Source organism: Diplotaxodon limnothrissa, linkage group LG3 (genome assembly GCF_057381915.1).
Source record: "Diplotaxodon limnothrissa isolate DT_005_m linkage group LG3, D_limnothrissa_male_GT1.1, whole genome shotgun sequence".
Taxonomy (NCBI): Eukaryota; Metazoa; Chordata; class Actinopteri; order Cichliformes; family Cichlidae; genus Diplotaxodon; species Diplotaxodon limnothrissa.
This window is the reverse complement of record NC_140598.1, coordinates 59,483,230-59,507,354: the sequence shown is the minus strand read 5'-3', so window position 1 is coordinate 59,507,354 and position 24,125 is coordinate 59,483,230. Positions and strand designations below refer to the sequence as shown.

Sequence of the window (24,125 nt, the reverse complement as noted above, 5' to 3'; positions counted from 1 at the left end):
TTGAAAGCACAGAAATAATGCAGGTTGAACAATCTTTCCACATCTTTTAATAAGTGCATCTAAATTCAGTTGTCGTCATATTCACCTCAGCTTTGATTTGTCTCATATCATCATAGGATTTCTTATATTGTCACAACATCCAGCTGTGTGTCATACAGCATCTTTTCTTTTTCTTTTTCCATTCTTCTCTTGGGGGAGCTGCAGGCTATTACAAATTGGGCATAAGAATAAAAAATAGGTCAAAAAAATACGGTAAAGGAAGCATGTGACACGTCCTTTATGCTGTTTATTGAGGCTTCATTGGAGCAGTGCTTTAATCTGCTACTGCTGTAGAAAGCTTTTATAGACTGTCTTACCTAGTCTATGTCCATAAGCAGTGTTTGCACAGTAGTAGCATGTATGTACTTGCAACTTCCAGCCTTTTTGCTTTGCTCATCCCCATAGCCTTTCCTTTCATCAGGCTTATACCACACATTTCAATCGTTATTCATCCCCAAGCCTCTCATTAACACCCTGCCAGGGTCTCTTCCAGCAGATCTACAGGTGTTTAGGCAAAGACGTTGTGAGCAAAATCTGTCTTTAGCTGCATCATTTTTCTCTTACTGTCTGTTCATTGTCCAGCCATCTGCTCCATTCAACATCTACCTTCCCTCATCGCTTCAATACTTTGTTTTTGTGTCCTGTTCATGGTTCTTCTGCCATCTGTCTCCTCCCATAATCACTGACACTTGCTCCGTTTTTTCCCTCTTTCTTATAAAGTAAAGTTTTGTTTCATTTTTGGGATCGTGAAGACTTAATTTCTGAAAGCTTGATAAGCATAAAGGGAAAGGAAAGAGATGAAAGTGGACCACATAGGGAGAGATGATGGTGGGGCAAGTAATGTCTTTTGACTTGTTGCCAAGTAAAGGAAAAGAAAGATGAAGGGAGAAAAACAAAGGCAGTGATCAGAGGGCAGTGGACAGTGGGGGGGCTGCCAGTGCAAGAGAGTTTACACTTAAGAGAAAAGGAGTTTTATGTACCTGACTTAACTGCCTCTTTCCTTTTTTTCTCCATCCATCCCTAATATTTCTGCTTTTAATTATACATGGGCTGTTTGCCAGCCATCTTCTGATGGCCTGAAGAGTATAAAAAAATCAGAATAATCCATGTTTTCAACAGATGTTTCCATTATTTGTTTAATGTATTATCTCTGAGTCTGCCATTTGTGCGACATTTAATGGCAGGTAATCAAATCTTTGAGGCATTTCATGTCTAAACACCTTTAAAAATCCAGCAGTTTGGTGATTACTGCTAATTAGTAAATGTTGGGATGCAACTGTGGCTGATTGTGGCAAAACAATTGGATCTACTGAACATGATCACAGGAGAGGAGTTTGTCACATAAGACCACAGTAGCAAACAACTCCAAAATAACTGCTACTTCAGTTACAGAGAAATCCCCAGAAAACCCTCTAAACAGAGCAATTGCTATGAGTTTCAGATTTAGCCATTCTTGTATTTTGCCTGTTTATGTTATTGTATTTTGCACAACTCTGTTGCTTGTGAAGCTCGCACACAAAAATTTCCCTCGCATGTGCTGTACCAATGTACCTGCACATGTGATGTGACAATAAAAGTGATTTGATTTGAGTTTTACTCTTTCATCCCTGCTTTACATATCTGTGACAGTGTTTATACCCACGATACTCTTCCTGAAGTCTGTTTGGTTTTCTGTTGAAGACCAAACAAGTTGTTCGCTTCATGTCTTGCAAATGCCTTGGCATAAAAATGAAGCTGCAAGTGGTTGAAAATGGCTATTGAGAAGATGCGAGAATGATCTGAATCTTAATTACACAAGCGAAGAGTAGAAGTGAGAGTATAGACGGGCATCACTGAGAGAGAAAGAAATAACGAGCAGCTGGAATGAAGGGATGAATTCATGATTTGTAAATGGATGGAGGGCTTCTGGTCAAGCTCCTTTCATTACAGCTGGGATGAATATAAATGTGTGTGCATACAGGGATGTGTTCATTATGTTTTTGGCTTTTTTTTGTGTGTTACTATGTGTTGGTGCCTATGTGTGCTTTTAGGCTGTGCATTGTTTTGGGAGGGTGAGCTGCACCGCTTTGGTAGCTGTCTGCAGCAAAGGGATTAGAGAGGTGGCACCACTGAAATGTAGCTGATCTATTTGAGCGCGTGTGCATGTTGGTGTTTTTCTGTGGTTGTATCAGCTGTGAATTGTGTGTGTTGCAAGTCTGAAAGGGAATTGGATCAGATTACAAAAAGTCTTGGCACCAGATTAACTCCAATCCCCACAAGAGAAGAGGGGAAAAATGAGAGCTGTAGTTAAAGCGAACAGCATAGCGATGTTTAGATGAGGTGTAGAGTGTGACGTATTGTACGATTTATGTAATATTTGCTCCGTGAATCAACTGTGCATTGAAGGTTTGCGTGTCAGCTTATTTTCACATTTTGATTCCCTCATATTATACAAAATGCTGAAAGTGTAGCCTGTATGAGCTTTCATGACATCGACTGTTTCACTGCTTTCAAAATGAGCCTGATGGCAGGACACCTGGGGTTTACTGAAAATTAAGATCAGTGTCATTTAGGAAACAAACCAGTGTTTTACGCCTTTTGCCGTTTAGCAAGTGCTGGACGCTTAGCATATATTTCTGAGAAGAGAACACTTCAGTGCTGCTCCGTAGCGTTGCAAGTTTGAAATTTCCAGACCTCCCAAATATTTAAACGCAGTAGATTATGCTCATTATGTTGGATGTTTTACATCAGAGTTGACTTCTGAATAACCGAACTACAGTACATTTTCTCAAATCTTTTCTTTTGCATCTTTTAGCAAACCTATGTGTATTTATAGTTTATTTACTTTTATTTTATTAACTGTGCTGTATTTTATGATTTTAATCTGCGGAATGAACAATGGACGTGAGTGTATTTGTATGCTACTGAAACATAAGCTCTGATTCAGTTTCACTTTACAATGTTAAGTACACCGAATATAAAGGAATCAATCTTTTCTATTCAGGAAAGTTCTGTTCAGGACGTCGACTAAACGTAACGCTAGTACGCTAGTTTTATCCTTTATTTGATGGAACAGTGGGGAAAAAAGGAAAGCTCAGACTGGGGAAACATACTCTGCGTTAGCTTTACGGCATATGGTCATATGGCTCCCATTCGCAACCCTTTGAACTAAACTGCAGCTCCTGAATTAATCCCACTACTTGTCAGTAAATTTACGAGCAATACACAACAATGTCACCAGACTCACCCATTTAAAGAATCAGTACCATCGATTGTGTGATTGATTTGTTTTGCTAGCTTTGCAATGTGCTGCACATCACACATGCAGCTTAGGAGCTTTGTAGCACATTACTATGACTGTCCCTGGGCATTTCATGACCCAGCATGTGTCGATGTCAGTCTGGTGGTTATGGAACATTGGGAGATGGCAGGGGATTGGAAGGATTTGTGTGCAGTGAATTATCAATATTGTTCCTCTGAGGATTTGCATGTTGAGACAGCAATCTGGCAGTGACAACCTTGAGACAATCATTTCTTGTTTTTTAGTCTGAGTGAGTCTGCAGACCTGGTGACAGTGGAGAGTGTTTGTGTGTATATGTTGTGGTGGAATTTAGGAGGATTTTTTTTACTTTTTTCAGGCTGAGTTTGAGGGCTTAATGTAATTGAAAATCTAAGAAATAAATCTTGAAAGCTCTCTTTCTCTATCCCTTCTCTCCATGACTAATCCTAAGCTAGGTTCCTGATTTTTAGTTCAAAGATGAACAGTATTGTTATGCCTTGCACCAGCCTTCATCTGCCAGCATTTTTGTGTGCATGTGCCTGCGCGTTCGTGCGCGTGCATGTCCTTGCGTTCGTGCGCGTGCATGTCCTTGCAGAAATCAAACGGCAGTAGGCTTCAAAATAAAGTGGGGGCACCACACATAATAGACATTTCTGAAGAGACGTATTTTCTTTTTTTTCCTTTTTTTGATGAGACCAGCTGAACCCAATATTTCTTGGATATGTCAAAAAAAAATCTTCCTGAAAATTGGCAGTGTGCAGTAGATTTGCAGGATTTGGTGCTAGAAACCGTCTCTTTGCAAGTGCCTATTTTGTTCAACAGCTACAATAGTATTTTGACACAAATCTTTGTTTTAATTAGGAATTTGGATATTAACAGTCCCATACACACTGACGATAGCCCCCCCCCCCCCCTTTTTTTTTCTGCTGTTGGGATACTGGGAGCCTAGTGAGCCTTTCTGATAAGTGACAGACCATTTATGCTGTTGTCGTAAGCAAATATAAAAATAAACCTAACAAAGTACTTTAGATGTGTAAACCTAGCGAAATGCACACAGAAGCAGACACAATCTGTGAGAAAAGCAAAGTACCTGGACGGGTCTTGACGTCGTCATAGTGGAATCATTTGTACTGCCTCCCAGTTCATGTTTAACTGTTCGTATCGTCCATTCAGGAGTGAATCGGGTGATAACTGTCTAGCAGCATGCAGAGGTGGTGGCAGTGTTCAAAGAACCGATATAAAGGAAAAACACAACTGATTGCGACCGTTTAGTCGGCTGATGAAGTCCTTCGATCGGGTTTGTTTATTCTACACAAAGTGAGCGCTGAACTCAGCCACCCTGTGTGGACTAGAAAAGTTAATAACAAATTGCTCAAAGATAAATTGGTTTCAAAAACAAGAGATCAGTGACATCACCTCTAAATAAAGCTTAGAGGCAGAAGGTAAAAGATGAGTCGGCGTGCAGGGCCATCAGAAGACACGTGACTGTGAAAAAGTACTGTACCAAGCAAACATAACAGCTGATCTGAAAGCTGTTGACTTTTTGGGGTTACAGAAGATGATCATTAAAAACTGTGTTGTGCAAAAGTCTTAATCCAGCCCTCCTTCTGTTTCTAAGGAGACAGACTTTCTTCTAATATTTCTGGCTTTCTGAAGGTTTTTTTTCTTGAACTTTGGCTGCTGCTTCTCTCATTTTCAGTCCAGTCCTCGCATCTGACCATTTATAGAGGAAGTTTTTTCTTTCCTTTTTTAAAGCCACTTAACACTGACCTGTGAATCATTCAGACATAAAACGGCATTTAACTCTAGCCAAACCAGTGCTGTCTCTACACACAACAAATTTTAAATGATATCTTTAGGTACTTTGTTACGTGCATTTTGTCACAAAAACAGTTCATTAAGTGTTGTCCCCATTAAATTAATCTTAAACTTAAGAACGTACGTGTGTCTGTGTGTATTGTCGTTTAATAAAAAAGACTGTTCAAGTGGAGGACAAATGTGTCACGACTTAAAAACAACTCTTTACAACAGATGAGCAGTTTCTGGAAGTCATGTCCTTAAGAAACAGGAAAAAGTCAAACTGCCAGGTAATATAGTTTATCGTCTACTGTTGACAAGTTTCATCGGAAGTGCTCTTAATAGGATGACTGCCAAGAAGCCTTTATTAAGAGAAACGAGGAGAGGATGAGGTATGCCAAATTGCACAAGCACTGCAATGAAAAGCTAGCTGTCATCATTGGAGGAAGATATGTTGAGTTTTTGTCACAATCATTATTGTAAGACATGGAAAAAGTGAGATTCAACTAGAAAAACATGGATAAAGATAAAGCGATGCTAATGATTGTGACCACTGTTTATTTTCTAGAGTTTGTTGGGCTTATAGATCACCAGCAGACTGTGTCCTATAATATATTCCATGGAAATATTTGCCATATTTTACTGTCAAGTGGTTTTATTAAAATAAGGTGGCTTTAGCAATTAGTCATTGTATTGTATCAAGCAGCCGTTCCCAATCCCGGGCCATGGCTGGTACTGGTCCGTGAGTGGTTTGGTGTCGGGCCGCGAGATTTGAGGCTCGGGTGTAAAATTTATGGTTTTTGGGGTTTTTATCCTTTTATCCTTTTCCTGGCTCTCTTCCCGTGTTGTAGTAGTCTTATTTTGAAAGAAATATTTACGCGTTACCATGGCGACCATAGAGGAATAAGGGGCAGAGAGGAGGCTCTTGGCGCATTTCAGGAGGACGCTGCTAATAAAGTTACACAATTACACTAAATTCATGTTTATTGTATTTACAAAATACCACAGTTTGTCTAGGCCGTCATGGTTTGGTGTGTAACTGGTAAAGGTCGAGCTGCTTCTTTCACGATATTGGTTTCATTTTTTACTTTTTTGCCCCCCTTGGATATGATCAAGGTGTTTGGGGCTTCAGTGGGTACTGTGCGTCTGCCAAAGATGACAAGTTCCTGCTGAGTTTAAATTTTGACTTCTTGTTACCAAGTTGTAAATGATTTCAAGGTAAAGTATGTGTAGAGAGGGTAACCAGGGATACGGGCCTCCATCATTTAAGTTTTCTGCTATTTTACCTCTGAATACTTCCTCTAATCTACTTTCACTCTGTCCTGTTTCCACCGTCTCTGAACACTTCCCCCGTCTGTCTTTGTCCTCATTTGATCATCCATCAGTTTTAACTCCAACTCCCCTCCCTCCTTCATCCATTGACACTCAGCACCACGAATCGTTCTTAATGCATTTTGTTTCACACGCTGACTCCGTCTACCTCGTACAATACCTGCTATCCATCTCTGTCACTTTTTATTCAAAGCTATACACCAGTGTCCATTCATCAGTGCTGGGATCATTTAAGCAGAATCAAACACTTGCAGCAGGGAGCTAAATGTGTAAATGCTCCTTATGCTTTTTACAGATGCTTAAAGAAATGTGTGCGCATGCTTTCATGTGCATGCTGGTGACCTCTCCTTGTGCAGTTCATTGACTTGGCTGCCAGACCTTATAAAACGGTGACCGCTCAATCTGTTACATTGGCTGCTACTTCACTGACTCACTGTGTGAGCGCAGGGGGGAAAAAAACACCAGTGCAATATGGAGTCACACACACTGGTACAGTACATGTGGGAATCTGTGTGCACTTGAAGTCAATGGAGGTGTGTGTTTACATGTCTGTTTGAAGGCTGCAGTGTGCTTTCTCATCTCTTTCCATGAGAATTCATCTATTAAGTCTTGGATCAAATAACTGGCTTCATGCAGGAGGTTGAAGCAAAGGTGAATAAAGCTAAAAAATGGCATTCTGGCAATGTGTGTCCACAAAGTAGCCCAGCAGTTGTGCCATCACCAGAGATCAGGACATATAGCTAGTATGCACACATGTTTGCATGTGTTTAACATTGTAAGTTTTCTCTGTGCTTGTGAATGCTTTGAGTCAGTTTTTTGGTAGAATTTGCAAGGTACTTTCATAAATAGGTCTTTTTTTTTTCTTTTTCTTTGAGAAGAAATCACTACTTTCTGAATTTTGTATTTTTATTTTATTTTTTTCAGTCAGTATTTGATGCATGAATTTGCATGTGAGTCTGCATATTATACACCTGATCTGTTTACTTGTGAGATGAGTTTTCTGGGGGCTGATGCAACTCTACAAGTTTTGGGATTAATAAGACATTTTAAGCAGGTGTTATTTTACTCAAATGGACAGTTTGATTACAGACCCATGTGCTAGCCTGGTTTTATTTTTCACTCTAACTGCGTTTCCACAACAGCGATGCTCTGTTCAAGTCTTATTTAGTTGCCAGAGTCTAATTGCTGCAATTTAGCTTAGGGCCATCTTTGTCTCTGCAATCAATCTCCGTCTTTTCCTCTGCCCGTTTGAATGTCTTAACATTTATGATCGCCAAATGGAAAGCAAAGCAATCCTGAAGGCATTAAGCTGGTTTAACAATTAAGAACTAAACAAGCATGTTTGTTTAAATACAGGAGAGAAGCAATTTAGGTCCTTAATTTCTCTTGGTGAATTCATCCTAGTCTGATTTAAATAAAAAGCTCAACACTACAAAACAAGATTTGCTTTTCTCTGGTTTGTTTGGACATTTGATTACTTGTGGCCTTTAAATTTTATTCTAACATTTGCGTTTTGCTTTTTCCGTTTCTCAAATGCGGTAGATTTCAAATAATGACAAAGCTTTGATTATAGGAATAATCACTGAGATGTTATCTGGGGAACTTGGGCTGGTCTGATTGTTGGTGTACCAACCAATCACATTGCTTTGCTCACATCAGGATTGTAATTTGTGTAAATCTGCCCAGTCTTGAAATTATGGGCACGATAATAAAGGTTATTTATGTAGCATTTATATTCCAATTACACTCTGTATGCAGCTCCCACTGGGTGAAATTAAACTGGTGCTGAGACAATCCAAAGTGGGAGTTTGAAAGATGAATGAATGGAAAGCGCTCGTATTGGCCTGCTAACATGCTAATTTCCATCAGAGGTGTGTTACTCTGAGAGCAGCGATGTACAGCTTTGAGCAGGAAAGCATTTGGAGTCGTGCAATTTCAAAGAATACCAATTACACAAGGTGATTATATAGTTAGATTTTGTTTGGGACAGTTACGATCGGGTGCCAGACTAGTTTCTTTTAGACAGTCATTCCAAAAACTCTAAGGAAGAAACATGAACTATAATAAACAACTAGTTCAAAAAACTGCAAATCCTGCTTGACATTAAAATCAAAGTGGAAATTGAAAAGAACCAGTTGGTGATTCTCCTTAGTGCCTTTTGTTTTCTGGAAAATAAGGTTAAAATGCAATTTTCCATAAAACAAAGCAATTTTATATGGTGGATTTCATAGTTCTGATTAATAGAACATCATAACTGTGCCAAAAAGAGAATATTTGTTGGCTGACTATGTGGAAGTCGTGAGATGTAGTTTGCACTTTCTTTTTCTTTTTTTTTTGAAGGCTGTTGTTAGAAAGTGAGTCACATTACGACGAAATGTCAAAACCTATTCATCATTAATGACCTATGTGCCTCCAAGGTGCAGTATAAAATCAACATGTTTGTGATCTGCTGAACTGGTAGCTCCATTGTTATACTTTTGCTTCCATGCACTGCACAGGGTTGACTCCACCTGATGTGCACTGTTGTGTGTTCGTTGGTGACGCTACTTCGATGTAGCAGGGGTCTAGCCCTTCAGAACATTGAGACCCACAACGACTAATCAGAAATGGCTTTGCAACACAACAAAAAACAACAAAAACCCAGGGTGTTAAATCATCCTTAGGACTTCTCAGTTTCCAATCTGTTCAGCTGTCAGTGGTATATGCCAGAAGAAGCCCAGCTCGGGGCGGCACTATGGTGCCCACAGGACCCAAAGGTGTCCCTCCAGGTGCTAAACACAACAGGACAATTACTAGATTGCTTGACCATAGCCTGTAGGGTCAGACTTGTGTGAGTGTGAGAGATTTTAGATGCGTAGCTGTATTAGATCCTGGTCTTTTACACTTCTTATTTAACCATCATCCCTTATTTTCTTCATATAAACTTCTCAGACATCTTAATTGAAGATCCCCTTTCCAGTAGAAAGTAGTGATGGGAAAGCAAACTTAATACATTGGCAGTGAGCAGTTATCTGACCCAATGCACAACCAATATTTGTGGAGCTTTTGATGCTATATGTCTCTCTCTATGGATCCCATCTATCATTTTGGGTGTGGAGGTGTTAATATGTAATAAGCCCAGGGTGGAGTCTGTAATTAGCTCACAGTTTGTCATTTGCCCGTTCACATGCAAATGTTGGATCGGCTATAAAAGGAGACGCGAGTTTCCCTGCTATGCCCAAGGGCGCTTGGAATAGAGTATGTGGGCAGTACCTGAGCCACAGCTACCCCTTTGTCCACCCCTATTATGCTCTGTTTATGTTTTCCTTGTGGCACTTCTACACTGTGCACATCATTTAAAGGACATTTCAAGATCTCATCCCCAACAGCATCGACACATTGGCGGTATAAAGTACACGACAAGGGTTGTGATTATAATTACAGTGTAGTAGATGAAAGGTGGTAGAGAAAATGGTGTTTGAGATTGAAATAAATCCCTCTTGATTAATGACCTGATTTTGCATTAAGGAAAGATGAAAACTGCCCTTTACACTCTAAACAAGTAATGAGGCTGATTCTTTGTGCTTTTATGTAGTCATGTTTGCCTGAAGAGAGTAAGAAGGCCTTTTGTTTTTCTCCTTCATGGCTCAACAGGATGAGTGGGTTTACCTGCTTGATTGTTTACACAACTAATGCTACCAGTACAACTTGGATAATTAAGAGCTATAAAATTGCTCTGATGTGATCTTTTCTTGCTGCAGGTTGGATACGAGAATGCAGGAACTGTGGAGTTCTTGGTGGATAAACACGGCAAACACTACTTCATAGAGGTGAACTCCAGACTGCAGGTTGAACATACGGTCACCGAAGAAATCACAGAGTGAGTAGAAGTTCACCTTTTGTAGATGCTGGGGTCGTTGCATTTTGCATGTGTTTCTTTGGGGTGATTGGTCCATAGACGGGGATTCTCTAGGACCTGCCGATATGCTAAAAAAATCAGGTTGTTGGTTGTGTTTTCTTAATTGTTGAAAAATAAATAAATCAGTGGCTGTCTTGCAAGCTGCACAGAATGCAAAGCTGGGTCACTACTTCAGTCTAGACCTACATCTGTTTAGATAAAGAGAGAAAGTCTTGGTGCTTAATAAATGTACAGTCATGAAAAAATAATTCTCAGTCCTGTAAGAAGCTAAATATACTCTTACTGCTTCTGTAGGTATTAAGAGGGTGAGCAGCAGCGAGGTTCTACTAATTAACTGCTCTTGATTAACTGATCAGCAGCAGGTGTGAGCACACCTATAAAAGCAGGTTTTGGCAGTGTGCTGGGGTGTAAACTCGATGTCAATATCTTCTCACGGGTAAATGTCCCAGCACCCTAAGATCAGACCATTCAATCCTTAAAAATTAAAATAAATTAATCAATTCTTAATGGCATGTTTGGTAAAAAACAAACACCTCAAACTGTCAAGCACGGTTGTGGAAGGGTGGTACTTTTGGCTTGTTTGCAGCTATAGGACCTGGGCAGCTTGCAGTCAATGAGCCAGCTTCTCTGTGTATCAAAGTATTCAAGAGTCACATATGAGGCAATCTAATAGCTACTGTAACTGGGTATTTCAATAGAACAGTGAGCATAGCAGCAAATAAGAATGGCTGTACAGTCAAGGCGTTGCTGTGGTCCAGACCGCGAGCTGCTTAAAATGCTGTGGTAAGAAAAAAACATATGTTGTGCATATGTTATATAAGTAGGTAATAATAATAATAATAATAATACTACATCATGTGAGCATCCAAATATTTAAAGAATGTTTAATCTTCGTCAGGTTTTTTTGTAGGAATAATCAAGCTTCACTTTTGGCAGCATCAATGTAAAAAGCTTCCTGCTCTGAAAATTGTCTCAGGTAAAGGCAGTGAATGTTAGAGGTACATGGAAGAGGAGTGGAGTTTTAAGTACATGAGGAGGCAAAAATGGTCAAAAAGCAAGAAAGAGGGTGAAATGGACAAGACAGAGAAAGAGGAGATTGACAGAAAGCTGACAAGTACAAAGAGATGGCTGCAAGACAGAGGTGATTAAGAAAGAAGAGGACCTGAGCAGGTGGAAGCAGTGAAGAGAGAAGCTGCAAGATGAGGTCAGAGGAGGGTCGAGAGACAACAAGTTTAAATGGGACAGGAGAGAACGAGAGGATAATGAAAGCTATAAATAGCATTCTGCTCTACTGATGACCTGTGAGATTTGCTCAGCTGAAACAACACAGAGACACAACATAAGACACAAATGCCAGATAGGTACAGATCCATTGGCACTGGAGTTGCACAAAGACTGACAAATCTTGGTTTTAGCACTAATGTGTGTACACACAGAAAACCACAATTAGACTAATTAATGTAGGATTTTCTGCCTAATTTGCTGCATTAATAAACGGAGCTGACACACTAACCAGTGCTACTAACACTAAGTTATTGGCAGATGGTGGAAACAAAACATCTGCTGCACATGGCAAACACATGACTGACAACTTGATTTCTTTCTTCTTAATCAGTTTCCACACTCTTGTCTTGCATTAGCTTTTCTTTCTGTTGGTCTTGTTTTTTCTTAAAGGATTGAGGGATTTGCATTGCAGCACAGTTAATAAGCTCTGAGTGGAGGAAAAACATCAATAAATATTTGCTATGGTGATAATTTAGTCAAAGAACTACTAGCATTGGAAAGGTCTTCTGAAACCATTCATTACTCTGCGTTTAAGTGTGTGCCCTTAAATTGTAGGTAATTGCACTAATTATTCGAAAGACGACATTTAAGGTTCGGCATTTCTTATCAGTCCAGATTTTGGTCGTTTAAAGAGAAGTTTGCGTTCAGGGTTGTCTGACTAGGTGAGAGCTTGCTTTATTCAAACCAGAAATGTATCAAGAAGTCTTGTGCCTAAAACTTGGAGCCAGAAAGACTTGAAAGCCACTTTATTAGGTACAAGTTGATAGTTGTACCTAAAAGACGGTCCACTTTCAGTGGTGCTTTATCTTGCTGGAAATCAACAGATGTGTACACTGTATTAAAGGGATCGATGTGATCAGCAACACGTGTGCAGTTTTTGGTGAGCCTGTATTATATCCTTAGTTTCTTGTTCGAGCAAACAGGAGTGGCACCTGGTGTGGGCTTCTGCTGCTGAAGGCCATCAGCTTTAAGGTTTAACGTTTGTTCGGAGATGGCCTACGGGCTTCCAATCAGCTTGAAGCAGTCTGGCCATTCTCCTCTGATTTCTGGCATCAAAAAGGCATTTCTACAGAACTGCTGCTCTCTAGATATTCCCTCGTTTTCTGACCATTCTCTGTAAATCATAGAGCGATTTGTTTAGAAAAATCCCAGTAAAGTCAGTCAGCAGCTGCTGCTCAGTGAAATTCAGAAGGCCATCACGACTGTGTCAACATGCCTAAATGCGTTGAGTTGCTGCCATGTGATTGGCTGATTAGATATTTGCTTTAACGAGGAGTTGAACAGGTGTTCCTGGAAAAAGTGGCTGAGTGTATTGCCTTGCCAGTGCCCCTAAGAGGTACAGTTTATTGATTTAAGCCCCTGGATATCCCGTGCCCACACATGCAACATGTTTCGATATTCTTCCATGGACTTGAAGTGGGCCATGTAGTTTTCAAACCCTGTGTGTGTGCAGATTGTTCATCATTAAGTCCTATCAAAAATGTCAAATAGTTTATTTTCAAAAGCGCTTTGCTTTTTTCTTTCCCCCCCTTCCCTGCCTTGGCTAAGCTTAATAGTTTATAGTGTTGTAAATAACTGTAATTGTGCGAAACAAAGGCAGTAACCTTCAGAGGTAAAAAATGAAGCCGCTGTGGAATAGCCATGTCCTTAAATATTCAGTGAGTCATTTCCCAGGCTCTCACATTAAAAATGCCAAGTGTAACAACAGAATTAAATGTTCCATGTATAGCTTTTAAGAGGTTTTGGTCTCCAGCTAGCTTCTCTCTGCATTCACAGCTTTATGGTGGGTCATTTTATGACTCTGGTGTTTTTAAATGGTTTATGTGCTTGTTATTGCCCTTATATTTGCATTATTAGGGGTGCAGATGCTTTGGCTTTGCACAAGTTGGTAATTTGAGTTACTGAACTGGGCACGTTGGCGGTGTTGGTGTCTTTTGGACTTGAAGTGCAGAGATGTGGTTAGTGTGTCAATAATTGAAACGATTCGTTTGCAGCATGTACATACCAGAAAGAAAAGATGGCAAACATGGGTCTGCTCATAAGAACACTGAAACAAAAACTGCTCAACATAAGACTGATGCACTAATATTAGAAACATTCCTACTGTGCAAAAGGCACCAAAAACCTTTGAGTTTACATAAACATATCTTTAATGTGTTATCTTTTTAAACAAACCAATTCTTAGATCCTGATCTGCTTTTTTCTCCTTTAGTCATGTCGCCGTATGAATGATAGAAACTAAGCAGAGCTATACTGGGATAGTCTTTAGGAAGCAATAATGTTAGAATAAGATGGCATGTATATAATAAGTCGTGCATTTCATATTTGAGGAGCAGATATTGCCGTGATGTAAACACGTACTGCTGTACTGCTATTGAGTGCCGTGCCAAGTCCAATATATTTGAAACTGGAAAGGGACGCCAAAGAACTGTGGCAATATCATACTAACATTTCATCTGCTTTCAACTCAACAAGGACGTCTGTATTATTGCATCATTCTGCATTATTTGTGAACACCAGATATGAGCAATACTTCTACATTGTATATCCATGTTTTTTTTTATCCCGTTATTTCACTGCAGCCTCATCCACCTGTCCCCTGCTTGTATCAGCAAGACAGTAAACTGACACAGTCATTCTCATGTATTACGGATCCCCTCTTATCCGTCCTTGCAGCAGTTTGTCATATTTTGTTCATCCTGCAGAGAAAACCCCATATAGCTGAGGTAATTTGACATTTTGGGGAATTGGGGTCATTTGAATTGGCAGGAGTGCAGTAATTACTTGAATCTGGGCAGCTCTCCCTGTGAAACGTGTTTGAAAGTTTCAGCTGTCACACGCACAGCTTTCATTTCAGGTTTAGCTCAAAGCAGCCAGGGTAGGGTTACTCCCGATGACGGCTGGAAAGAGAACAGTGCCTGAAAAGGTGAAGTTCAGTGTATATTCGTCTTAATTGTAGAGGAAATGTACTTTTGAGACTAACATTGCATTTGCGTGCAAACGACAAGTGAAAACTGTATTAGGGCTTTACTGCGTCCATTCATCTTTGAGCTCTCCGTTTCACTTGACTGCACTTCCAATCTGAGGTGTGAGCACATTAGTTCTTGTTTTCATGCGAAATGCACTCTTATTAACAGACTTGTCAGGGAAATATTTTACCAAGTTCTGAAACTCTCTGCTGAACTCGCCGTTCATTCCCCCGCGCTCTTCCAACATTGTTTTTCACCACTTTAATATCTTCAGTTTAATTCATTCTGTATTCTCTGTTCAATTTAGCTTTCTCCAACCTGGCTGCAGCGGAGTCCTAGTTTAATTTTATACCTTAATCCTCCCTCTGCACGCTCATTCAAAACATTTATGTATGTCCGATGGTCACCATGCCAGTAAGCCTACAATCATGTAATTGGATCATCTCCCTTAAATTAGTCATTCTTACTCCACATCTTTATTCCTTATCTCTTCTATGTTTGATGTCTGTCACTTTTTGGGTTTTCTAGTTTTCCTCTTTCTGTCGTGTATGTGTGGATTACTGGATGTCCATTATCACCTGTAATCCTTGGCAGGCTTTGCAGGAGTTGATGCTTCATGTAATGGTGCTCATATCATTTCCACTTAAAAACGGCAACATAAGTCCACAGGTGTGGGTTTCTCTTCGTGTATGTAGCTGGATAATGTGGAGAGTTGACAGGAGAGCAGGGTCCAAGAAGTGGCCTGGGGCTGGCTAAAACACAGGCTGCTGCAGTGTCCTTTTGGACTATGCTTCACCCTCAACCATTTGAACTCTTGTCATAAGATAAGATAAGATAGAACTTTATTAATCCCTCGGGTGGGTTCCTCTGGGAAATTCGACTTCCAAAAAAAGCACAGCAACGACCAAAGTTACAGTTACAGAACTGTTATATATATATATACACACACACACACACACACACACACACACACATATATATATATATATATATATATATATATATATATATATATATATATATATAAAAATATAAATAAAAATACAGAGACAAATATAAATAAAATATACAAAGGGGATAAATAGAATAAATAGGAATAAAAATAAAAATACAAGTGAATTGCACATTTCAAGTATTGAGTCTATTGCACTGTTGACTATTTACAAAAAGTATTGCACAAGGTATTGTACAGTGAGGTGCAGAGGCACTACAGCTTAGTTGTTCCCCCCTCCTTTGTCCTCCTGTTTCCCCTCCCTCTCCCCTCCAGAGAGGAGTTAAACAGTCTGATGGCGTGTGGGACAAAGGAGTTTTTAAGTCTGTTAGTTCTTGTCTTGGGGAGAAGCAACCTGTCACTGAACAGACTCTTCTGGTTGTTTATGGCCGTGTGCAGAGGATGCCCAGCATTGTCCATAATGTCCATCAGTTTCTTTAATGTCCTTTTCTCTGCCACTGTCACCAGAGTGTCCAGCTTCATGCCGACCACAGAGCCCGCCCTCCTGATCAGTTTCTCCAGCCTGGATGAGTCCCTCTTTGCTGTGCTGCTCCCCCAGCACACCACAGCATAGAAAAGTACTCCAGCAACCACTGACTGGTAAAACATCCTCAGGAGCTTCCTGCAGATGTTAAAAGACCTCAGCCTCCTGAGGAAGTACAGTCGGCTTTGGGCTTTTTTTATACAGGTGCTCTGTGTTGCATGACCAGTCCAGTTTATTGTCCACCCACAGCCCGAGGTACTTGTACTTGTTGACCACCTCCACCTCCTCCCCCTCTATCTGAACCGGCAGTGGACCTTCTCTGGACCTCCCGAAGTCCACAACCAGTTCCTTAGTCTTTGAGGTGTTGAGTTGCAGGTGGTTTGTGTGACTCCATGCGACAAAGTTCCTCACCAGACTTCTGTACTCCTCTTCTTGATCATCCCAGATACACCCCATGATGGCCGTGTCATCTGCAAACTTCTGAATGTGGCATAATTCAGAGTTGTAGCAGAAGTCAGAGGTGTACAGGGTGAAGAGAAGAGGGGACAGCACAGTTCCCTGTGGTGCTCCTGTGCTGCTGACCACTGTGTCAGACGTGATGTCCTTCAGCCTGGCGTACTGTGGTCTGTCGGTGAGGTAGTCGGAGATCCAAGCCACCAGGCAGGGGTCCACCTCCATCCTGTTCAGTTTTTCCTGAAGCATACAGGGCCGGATGGTATTAAAGGCACTGGAAAAGTCCCGGATGGTATTAAAGGCACTGGAAAAGTCAGGCCATTCAGTGTAGTTGAAATTTGGCACCAAAAGTACAAGTAGAGTCAGTGGCTTCGAACAAAACAATAACTCTCCCGTGAATCTCTAGTGGTCTCCAAATGTTGGCTTTATCTTGCCTGAACTATCTAGCAGTAAAAATGTTTGTTGACATGAGGTTTGGAGCAGATTTTTCCTCTGTTGCCAGCAGCTATTTAAGAATTTTGGTTCTCAACATTGGGCTGATGTGGAGCTGGGTATTTGTATTTTGATTTTTAAATGTATGAAAACAGTCCCACAAGGCATACTGTGCCCAAATAACAGAGGGAGGCGGGGCTCACAAAAATCGACCTGAACACGGTGCTCCTCAAAGCCCACTCACTCCTCTTTAAAGGAAAAAAAGTACAACCTGCACATGTACATTTCTTATCTTCACTTTCCATCCACACGGGGATACTGGATAAGTAGAGTGCCACTACTTCACCTGACTGCAAACAGGAGTGATCAAACGTTATGCAGATCCCTTATTTCTATACATGTTAGTGTCTCCAGTGAGAAGCTAAGCTGGTAGTAATAGGATGCTATCTGCAGCGAGGGTTAATATAATACGTATACTTTCATGTATCAAAGTTGCCTCCATCTCTCTCTTTAATCCTCCATCGCCTCTTCCTCCATACCATTCTGCCTCTTCTGTCGCTCCTCCCTCAGGCTGTTCCCTTCATCTGTCTTTCCTCAACCAACTTGGCGCATTTATTTCTTGACCTCTGCCCATTTCTCCAGCCCTCCCTTCTCTTTGTCACACCATTGCCTCCTGTTCGCTCTTCCCGTCTCCCTGCACCATCCTTTCAGCCCTGTCAGTTCCTCCCTCCGTATCTACCGCTCTCTGTCAGAGCCGTGACTCCTTCTCTACCCCTCTCCTTGCTCTCCTCCCCCATATCCATCTCTTCTCTGTCATCCTCTCCTCTCATTCGTATTCACCTCAACATCCATTTTCATTCATCTCTCACAATCTCTGTCCTTAAGTTCACCTTTGCCTCATCCATTCTTTGTCCCTTTATGAACTTCTCCTTTTTTTTTTTTTGTCCTCAGTCTCTCAGTCTGCTCTCTTATCCTGCTGTCTCATCACTCTGTACCTGCCTGTCTTTCTGGCTCCATTCATTCATGTACTAGTGCAGGCAGCAGACAACATGAAAGATGGTTAAAGAATAGCTTTGAAGTAATGAAGTGACATTGCAAAGGCAGCTTCACACATGATATACTAAGATGCAGCAGTTAACCTGGTATAAATGGCTGAAATCAGGCCTACACAGATGTCTTAAGCATCTTTTATTAAGTGTCCACAGATCTCAAGTCCAATGGAGGAAAAAAAACTTCCTGACCTCGAAAGTCAAAATCTCCAGTCTCATTTTGACTTTCACCTGGACAGACGTGCCACCAGGAAGCACTGATGAGCTGACCTCATACATCGTAGTTATGTGTGAATTTAGAAGTTTGCCAATAAAGGAAGGCGCCTGACATGAAGAGCTGTGGAAGTTGTAATCAGAATCTTCAATTTGACACTGAACTTTATGAGGAGGTGCTGTGGAGAGGACATAATTGCTCTCACATGCGACCTTTGGAAGAATGTTTAAAAGTCACTGGTTAAAATTTGGGCACACTCTTGCTCCCATATTCATAAAGCAGGTCATATATTGGGTGATTATCTATACTGTTTCGTGGGTCAGTGGTTTAGTTAATGCTACATAACTCCATGACAAATATTATGTAGTTAGTCAAGAAACTGAAGAAGTAAGGCCAGGGTTATATCTGCGGACACTACAGATGAATTGTTCTTCTACTCGGGCAGGAGTTTGCTAGCAGGGAAGAATCACTTGAGACCCATTAGCACATAGACCTCACATTGCAGGATGCCTTAACCAATCCAGTGAGACCAGCCCGAGTTCTGTCTCAGTACAAATGAGTGTAAAGACGTTTGCATTAAATAAGCAGTTCTGTACTGTGAGTTTCTTTTCCTGCATTGTCCACTTCCGATAAATCTGTGCAGGTGCAAACACAGTAAGTCTGTAAAGACAAATAGCAATGACACATCTGCTGATATCGCCACAAACCTTAGATTTTTCTTCTTAAACATTCTTCCTATGTTTCCATATGTCCTCCCGCTTGCTCTCCCATAACAGATGCTCTTTTCACTTCTCCTCCACCTTCTCTCCACATTGCTCTGATAGTAGTTGTCTTTTTTGGTTTTCCACAGCTCTGGCGTCTTGACAGGGTGGTGTCTTTTTGACTGAGAAGGCATCCTCTAACTTTTCGCTGCTGCTTTTGCTTTGCTCTTTCTCTCAGCAGTGGTAATGAGCACGTACACAAGTGTCAGTGAGGAGGCGGAATACCACAATCTGTAATCGGAATGAACACACTCACTCACTCGCACCTCACTCTCATTCATAGATGCACACACAAATACGCCCCCGTAATGAAAGATTTTCAAGTCCAAAGGCATCAACGAAGACGTGCGCACACTCAGAAATACACAGGGAACATTGTGCAAATACCTATTCATCTGTGTTCCTGCTTTCCCGAATTCTTCAACAATGGAGGCAGTTCTGTCTGGGGTGTCTGCGTATGCGACAGACAAAATGTGAGATAAATGTAAGATACATTTTTGCCTGGGAGGTATACCCTGTGTGTGAGAGACGCTCGTCTGTCTGAAAGGCACAAGTGTGTTTGTGAAAGACTGCGAGACCGCCTCTGCATTCAGCTCCAGCTCTGTCTTTGAACTTCTCCTCTCTCAAGGTTCAATTTGTCTGTAATTTAGCTGTAAATGATCTTTCCTTTGTACGTTCAGTGTGTGTTTCTGAGTGACTGTGTGCACCAAGTCAGGGTGTATGTGTGTGAGTGTCCACATGCTGTCAAGGGACCCTGCACATTCGGTTGATTGGTGGACAGGAGTCCTTTAGATCCTAAAGTGATATAATTATACCCCCAGGCTCATGCTGGGCTCTGAGTATTCTAAAGAGACAGTGAGCGATTGTGTGGCTGTTGTGGAAAAAGGGGTTTTTAAATTAAATTTTAAATCTTCATACGTCTTCATATAGGCCTCGCAAAGAGTGCACACGAGTTCCTGAACTAGTACATATGTAGTGATGGAAATCGAGAACCAGTTGTAGAAAAGCGGTTCTCAGTCAAATTTCTTGGACTTGTTAGTCTGCCCATCGATCCCGCTTATCGGTTCTTGGACTCTCGCTACAATCAGCTTTCAGTTTGCATGTCAGGGGAAAACGGCGACGTCGTCTACAGCGCGGATATGGACGTTTGTTTTTATTGCACAAAAGGCTGGATGTTTGCAAATGCAAGTCTGCCACTGCTTCTCTTTGTTGTGGAGTACCGCAGGGTTCTGTGTTGGGCCTCATTACGGTTTGCCTTGTACATGTTACCCCTGGGTTCCATCTTTGACAAGTATAGAATGTCCTGTCACTTTTATGCTGATGACATTCAAATCTATTTCAAATTGTCTGATGACCTGCCAGCTCCTTTGAATCACCTGTCTGACTGCTTGAAAGAGGTCAGAGTGGCTGTCGGACAACTCTCTCATTTTAAATGAGAAGAAAACTGAGATCATGTTATTTGATAGTCATACTCCATATGATCAGCTAGCTGCTGGATTTGGTCCTTTTGCTAGCTTTATTACAGACAGTGTAAGTAATCTAGATGTACTCCCAGATAGTTGATTTAAGCTGGAAAAACGGGTTTCCTCTGTGGTTGGTTCTGGCTTTTTTCAATCGCGCCAAATTTCTAAGGTCAAACGGTTAATACTGCGCAAAGACCTTGAAAAAATTATCCATGCCTTCCTGACCCCCAGACTTTATTATTGTAACTCTCTACACTGGACTCCAACTCATTCACCTCCAACAATTTCAACTTGTCCAGAATGCTGCGGCTCTCCTCCTAACTAGGGCTGAACGATATATCGCATTTGCGATAATATCGCGACATGACCAAGTGCAATTTTCTAACCGCAAAGGCTGCGATTATACTCTGGACATGTCCAAATTCATGGGCTGCATCCTCCTGAGGCCGCATTTGTAGACCGATTACGTCACAGCGACGCGCCAAAGGCTGTCCAAATTACTACCATATCCCAGAATTCATAGCGCGGCCCAGCCAAACTCCAGTTTCCAACAATGGCGGCCGCTACTAAGTTTTAAAATTACTCATACTAATCTTTCTGGGTCACAAAATAAACTTTTAACATATTTTCAGGCGAGAAAGTAGTTGTGTAAACATCAAATATCTGCTCGGTTTATCAAGATATCCCATATTTGCAAAAGTGCTTCGACGTTTTCAGAGGCGTCTGCTACCCACCAGCTCGACAGCTAGCCGGGAGCTCGAGGGTTACTGATGCGGCCGAGAACGGCACAACTCCCGGCACATCATTTTCAGATCACCGCGGAGTTTCGCTGCTCGGGTTAAACGAAAAACTGAGTGTGGTAAAGCCACTGATTTTGTTTATGTATATTTCTGCAATCTGCACATTGTACTGACTTTCATTTTAATGTTTACACCAGGGTTCCTTGTCAGCACTTTATGCTCAGATGTTTGTAAGCTAAAAATAAACTATTGTGTATGTTCAAATATACTGTTGTGATTGAAGAAGTTAAATAAAAATGTCAGTCATCAATTCATGCATCACCTCATGTCATCATAACAGAGGTCTGTCTTCCAGGAAAGAACAGTTTAAAATTAATGTAATATAGTATTGGCCATACTATATGATGTATTGCTTGTCTTTGTTTAATAATACAGAAGACAAAGACCTTAAAAAATAATCGCATATCGCATCGCAATCGCAATATTGGGGCAAAAAATCGCAATTAGATTATTTTCCATAATCGTTCAGCCTTACTCCCTATCTCTAATCACTAAGGATTTTGTTCTTCGTTTTACTGTTTTTAAATATTTTATTGCTCAGTGTAATCATTTGTCATTTGCTTTGTGAAACACTTTGTGTAACCTGGTTTTAAACGTGCTATATAAATACATTTGTATTGTACTGTATGCTAAGCTAGCCGTTAACCCAGAGTGAAAGCAGCCAGGGGCCCGTTCTTCGTACGTCGCTCACTACATCCAAGATCAAATGACACATCCAAGACCAAACCATCGCGCTAACCGTGAGCTCGCTAATCCGGTTCCCCGAACATACCTGTTGTTGACGATTAGTACAGCTGGACGCAGTAATGTGACATCACTGGGTGTCGTAAAAGGGGCTACGCATCGATAGTAGAAACATTGATCGGCAACCCGCTGATTGGTCGGCGAAAATGTCGAAGGGGCGCGCTCGGTATTTTCCGGCAGCAGAGCAAGAACTCTTGAGTGAGGGATTTCAGGAGTTTCAGAGTTTAATTAAAACGCAAGGGAACACTGCAAAGGCTGCAAAAGCAAGGAGAGAGGGCTGGCAGAAAGTTGCTGACAAATTAAACTCGTAAGTAATTCAATAATAACAATAATAATGGAGTGGGTTTATATAGCGCTTTTCAAGGCACCCAAAGCGCATGACAATACCACTATTCAGTCACTTTATTATTTATTCATAGATTTATTATATTACACTATATTATCCAATATTATATTACATTATATTATATCCCCTTTCACATTAGAGCCACAACAGGACCCACTAGAACATGGGAACAAGTAAAAGTGAAATATAAGAATATTCTACAGAATGGTAATATTTATCACTTATATTGCTTTTCGTCTCTTGGAAAGAGACCCTGAAATAATCTGTTTGTTTGTTCATAAAAGCAACCAAGAAAAGGGCAGAGCAAAAAAAAGACAGGTGGTGGTCCTGCACCCCCTCGTCAACAAGTTGGTTAAGTATATAATACCCTCACGGGAATATCGATATCTCTCAATGAGCACACTGTCACGCTGAGCTAAAGGATCCTGTCTGTCCCGCAATATACGCTGAATTCTGAGGACTCTCCTTATCAATCTTGCACCTTCCGCAATGGGTGGCTCGCGTAAACGGACAGGACATGGCTGCGACAGACTTCCCAAATCCACCTTCGCTTTTATAGCCGTGGTCTCTCATCTTGATTACACGAAGTGATTTGCAATTACTACTCTGAAATATGAATTACATCTGTAATAATCACATACATGTAATAGAATGTTAATAGTACATTTCCCTTTTTTAGGAAATGACCTGTATGTATCTTTGTGACATCAATAAAAGGATCAAGTGCTGCATTATCTTTGGTTACAGTGATGTTATTTATTTATGGTGAAACAGTGGTGGAATATCGCTGTTGCTTTCGTATAAATGAAGCGGACATACCTGCGTGGCCGCGATCTAATCCTGTTTACATAAAGTAAACCTGCTCCCGAGCAGGTTTACGCTTACGGCTCTGTTGCTATGACAGCAAGTCCCGGATGAGCTTCGGGGAACCGAACGATCCAAGATCACGCGAAATCGTCAACAATCTAATCCAGCTAACTTACTTAGCGAGGTACGAAGAACAGGCCCCAGATCCTGAACTTCAACAGGTAACAAGCAGATAAGCATTTAGTCTGCAGCCTCCCCTTTTTGTGCTTGTTTTTATCTTTGCTTTGTGTGGTCAGTTTTGTATTCTAAGTGAAAGAGCTTAGATGTGCATCCTCATTAGCAGTTTCTGTTGGTGTTTGGGGTTGTAGCCTCAGGTTTATGTTAAATGGGGATTATGAGACTGTTTCAGCTATTTTTACAGAGTAACAGAAAAGTAATGTAACGAGTAGTATAACAAATTACTTTCTCCTGGGAATAATTAAGAAACGTACTACATTACTTTAACGAAAAGTGTTCGGTGTAATATATGTAGTAATGACTTTTGAGTGGAGACTCCAAAACTTACCACAACAAAGACGGGAAATGCTTCAACAGACATTTGAATCGATCGTGAATCACTAAATCATCAATTTCCATTCCTACACATGTGTCAAGTCGATATTCAGTTCAGAATAAGAAAGAAATAAGGAAATCGCAATAAGAAATTCTAACAGTTCATTTACAGTTAGCAGAATATTTCCAGTGTGGAAATTGTCCTAACAAATGAAGCTGCTCCACCTTCCAACCATAAATGTTTCTCAGTCAGTGCCTACATCCTCTGTTTGAGTCACCCCATCAAGCTCCATCAATTCAAATCCCTGAAAACAATCACAGGTACACCTCATGTGAACCATATCTCACCTTCAACACTAAAGACGAACAGTCTGATATATGGTACAGAAAGCTCTGGCTTCAGCGTCATATCTGGAAAAACTGCTTTTAGTTATTGTTGCTAGCTTATAAA

At 40.9% G+C, this 24,125-nt stretch overlaps 1 protein-coding gene across 1 annotated transcript in view; it reads left to right on the top strand.

Moving 5' to 3' along the window:
- Positions 1-24,125, top strand: part of pcxb (pyruvate carboxylase b) — a 313,827-nt gene that overhangs the window by 63,779 nt on the left and 225,923 nt on the right. The window contains exon 10 of the mRNA XM_085349662.1: positions 10,168-10,286. Coding sequence (XP_085205788.1) covers positions 10,168-10,286 — 119 coding nt within the window. The remainder of the gene's footprint in view (positions 1-10,167; positions 10,287-24,125) is intronic.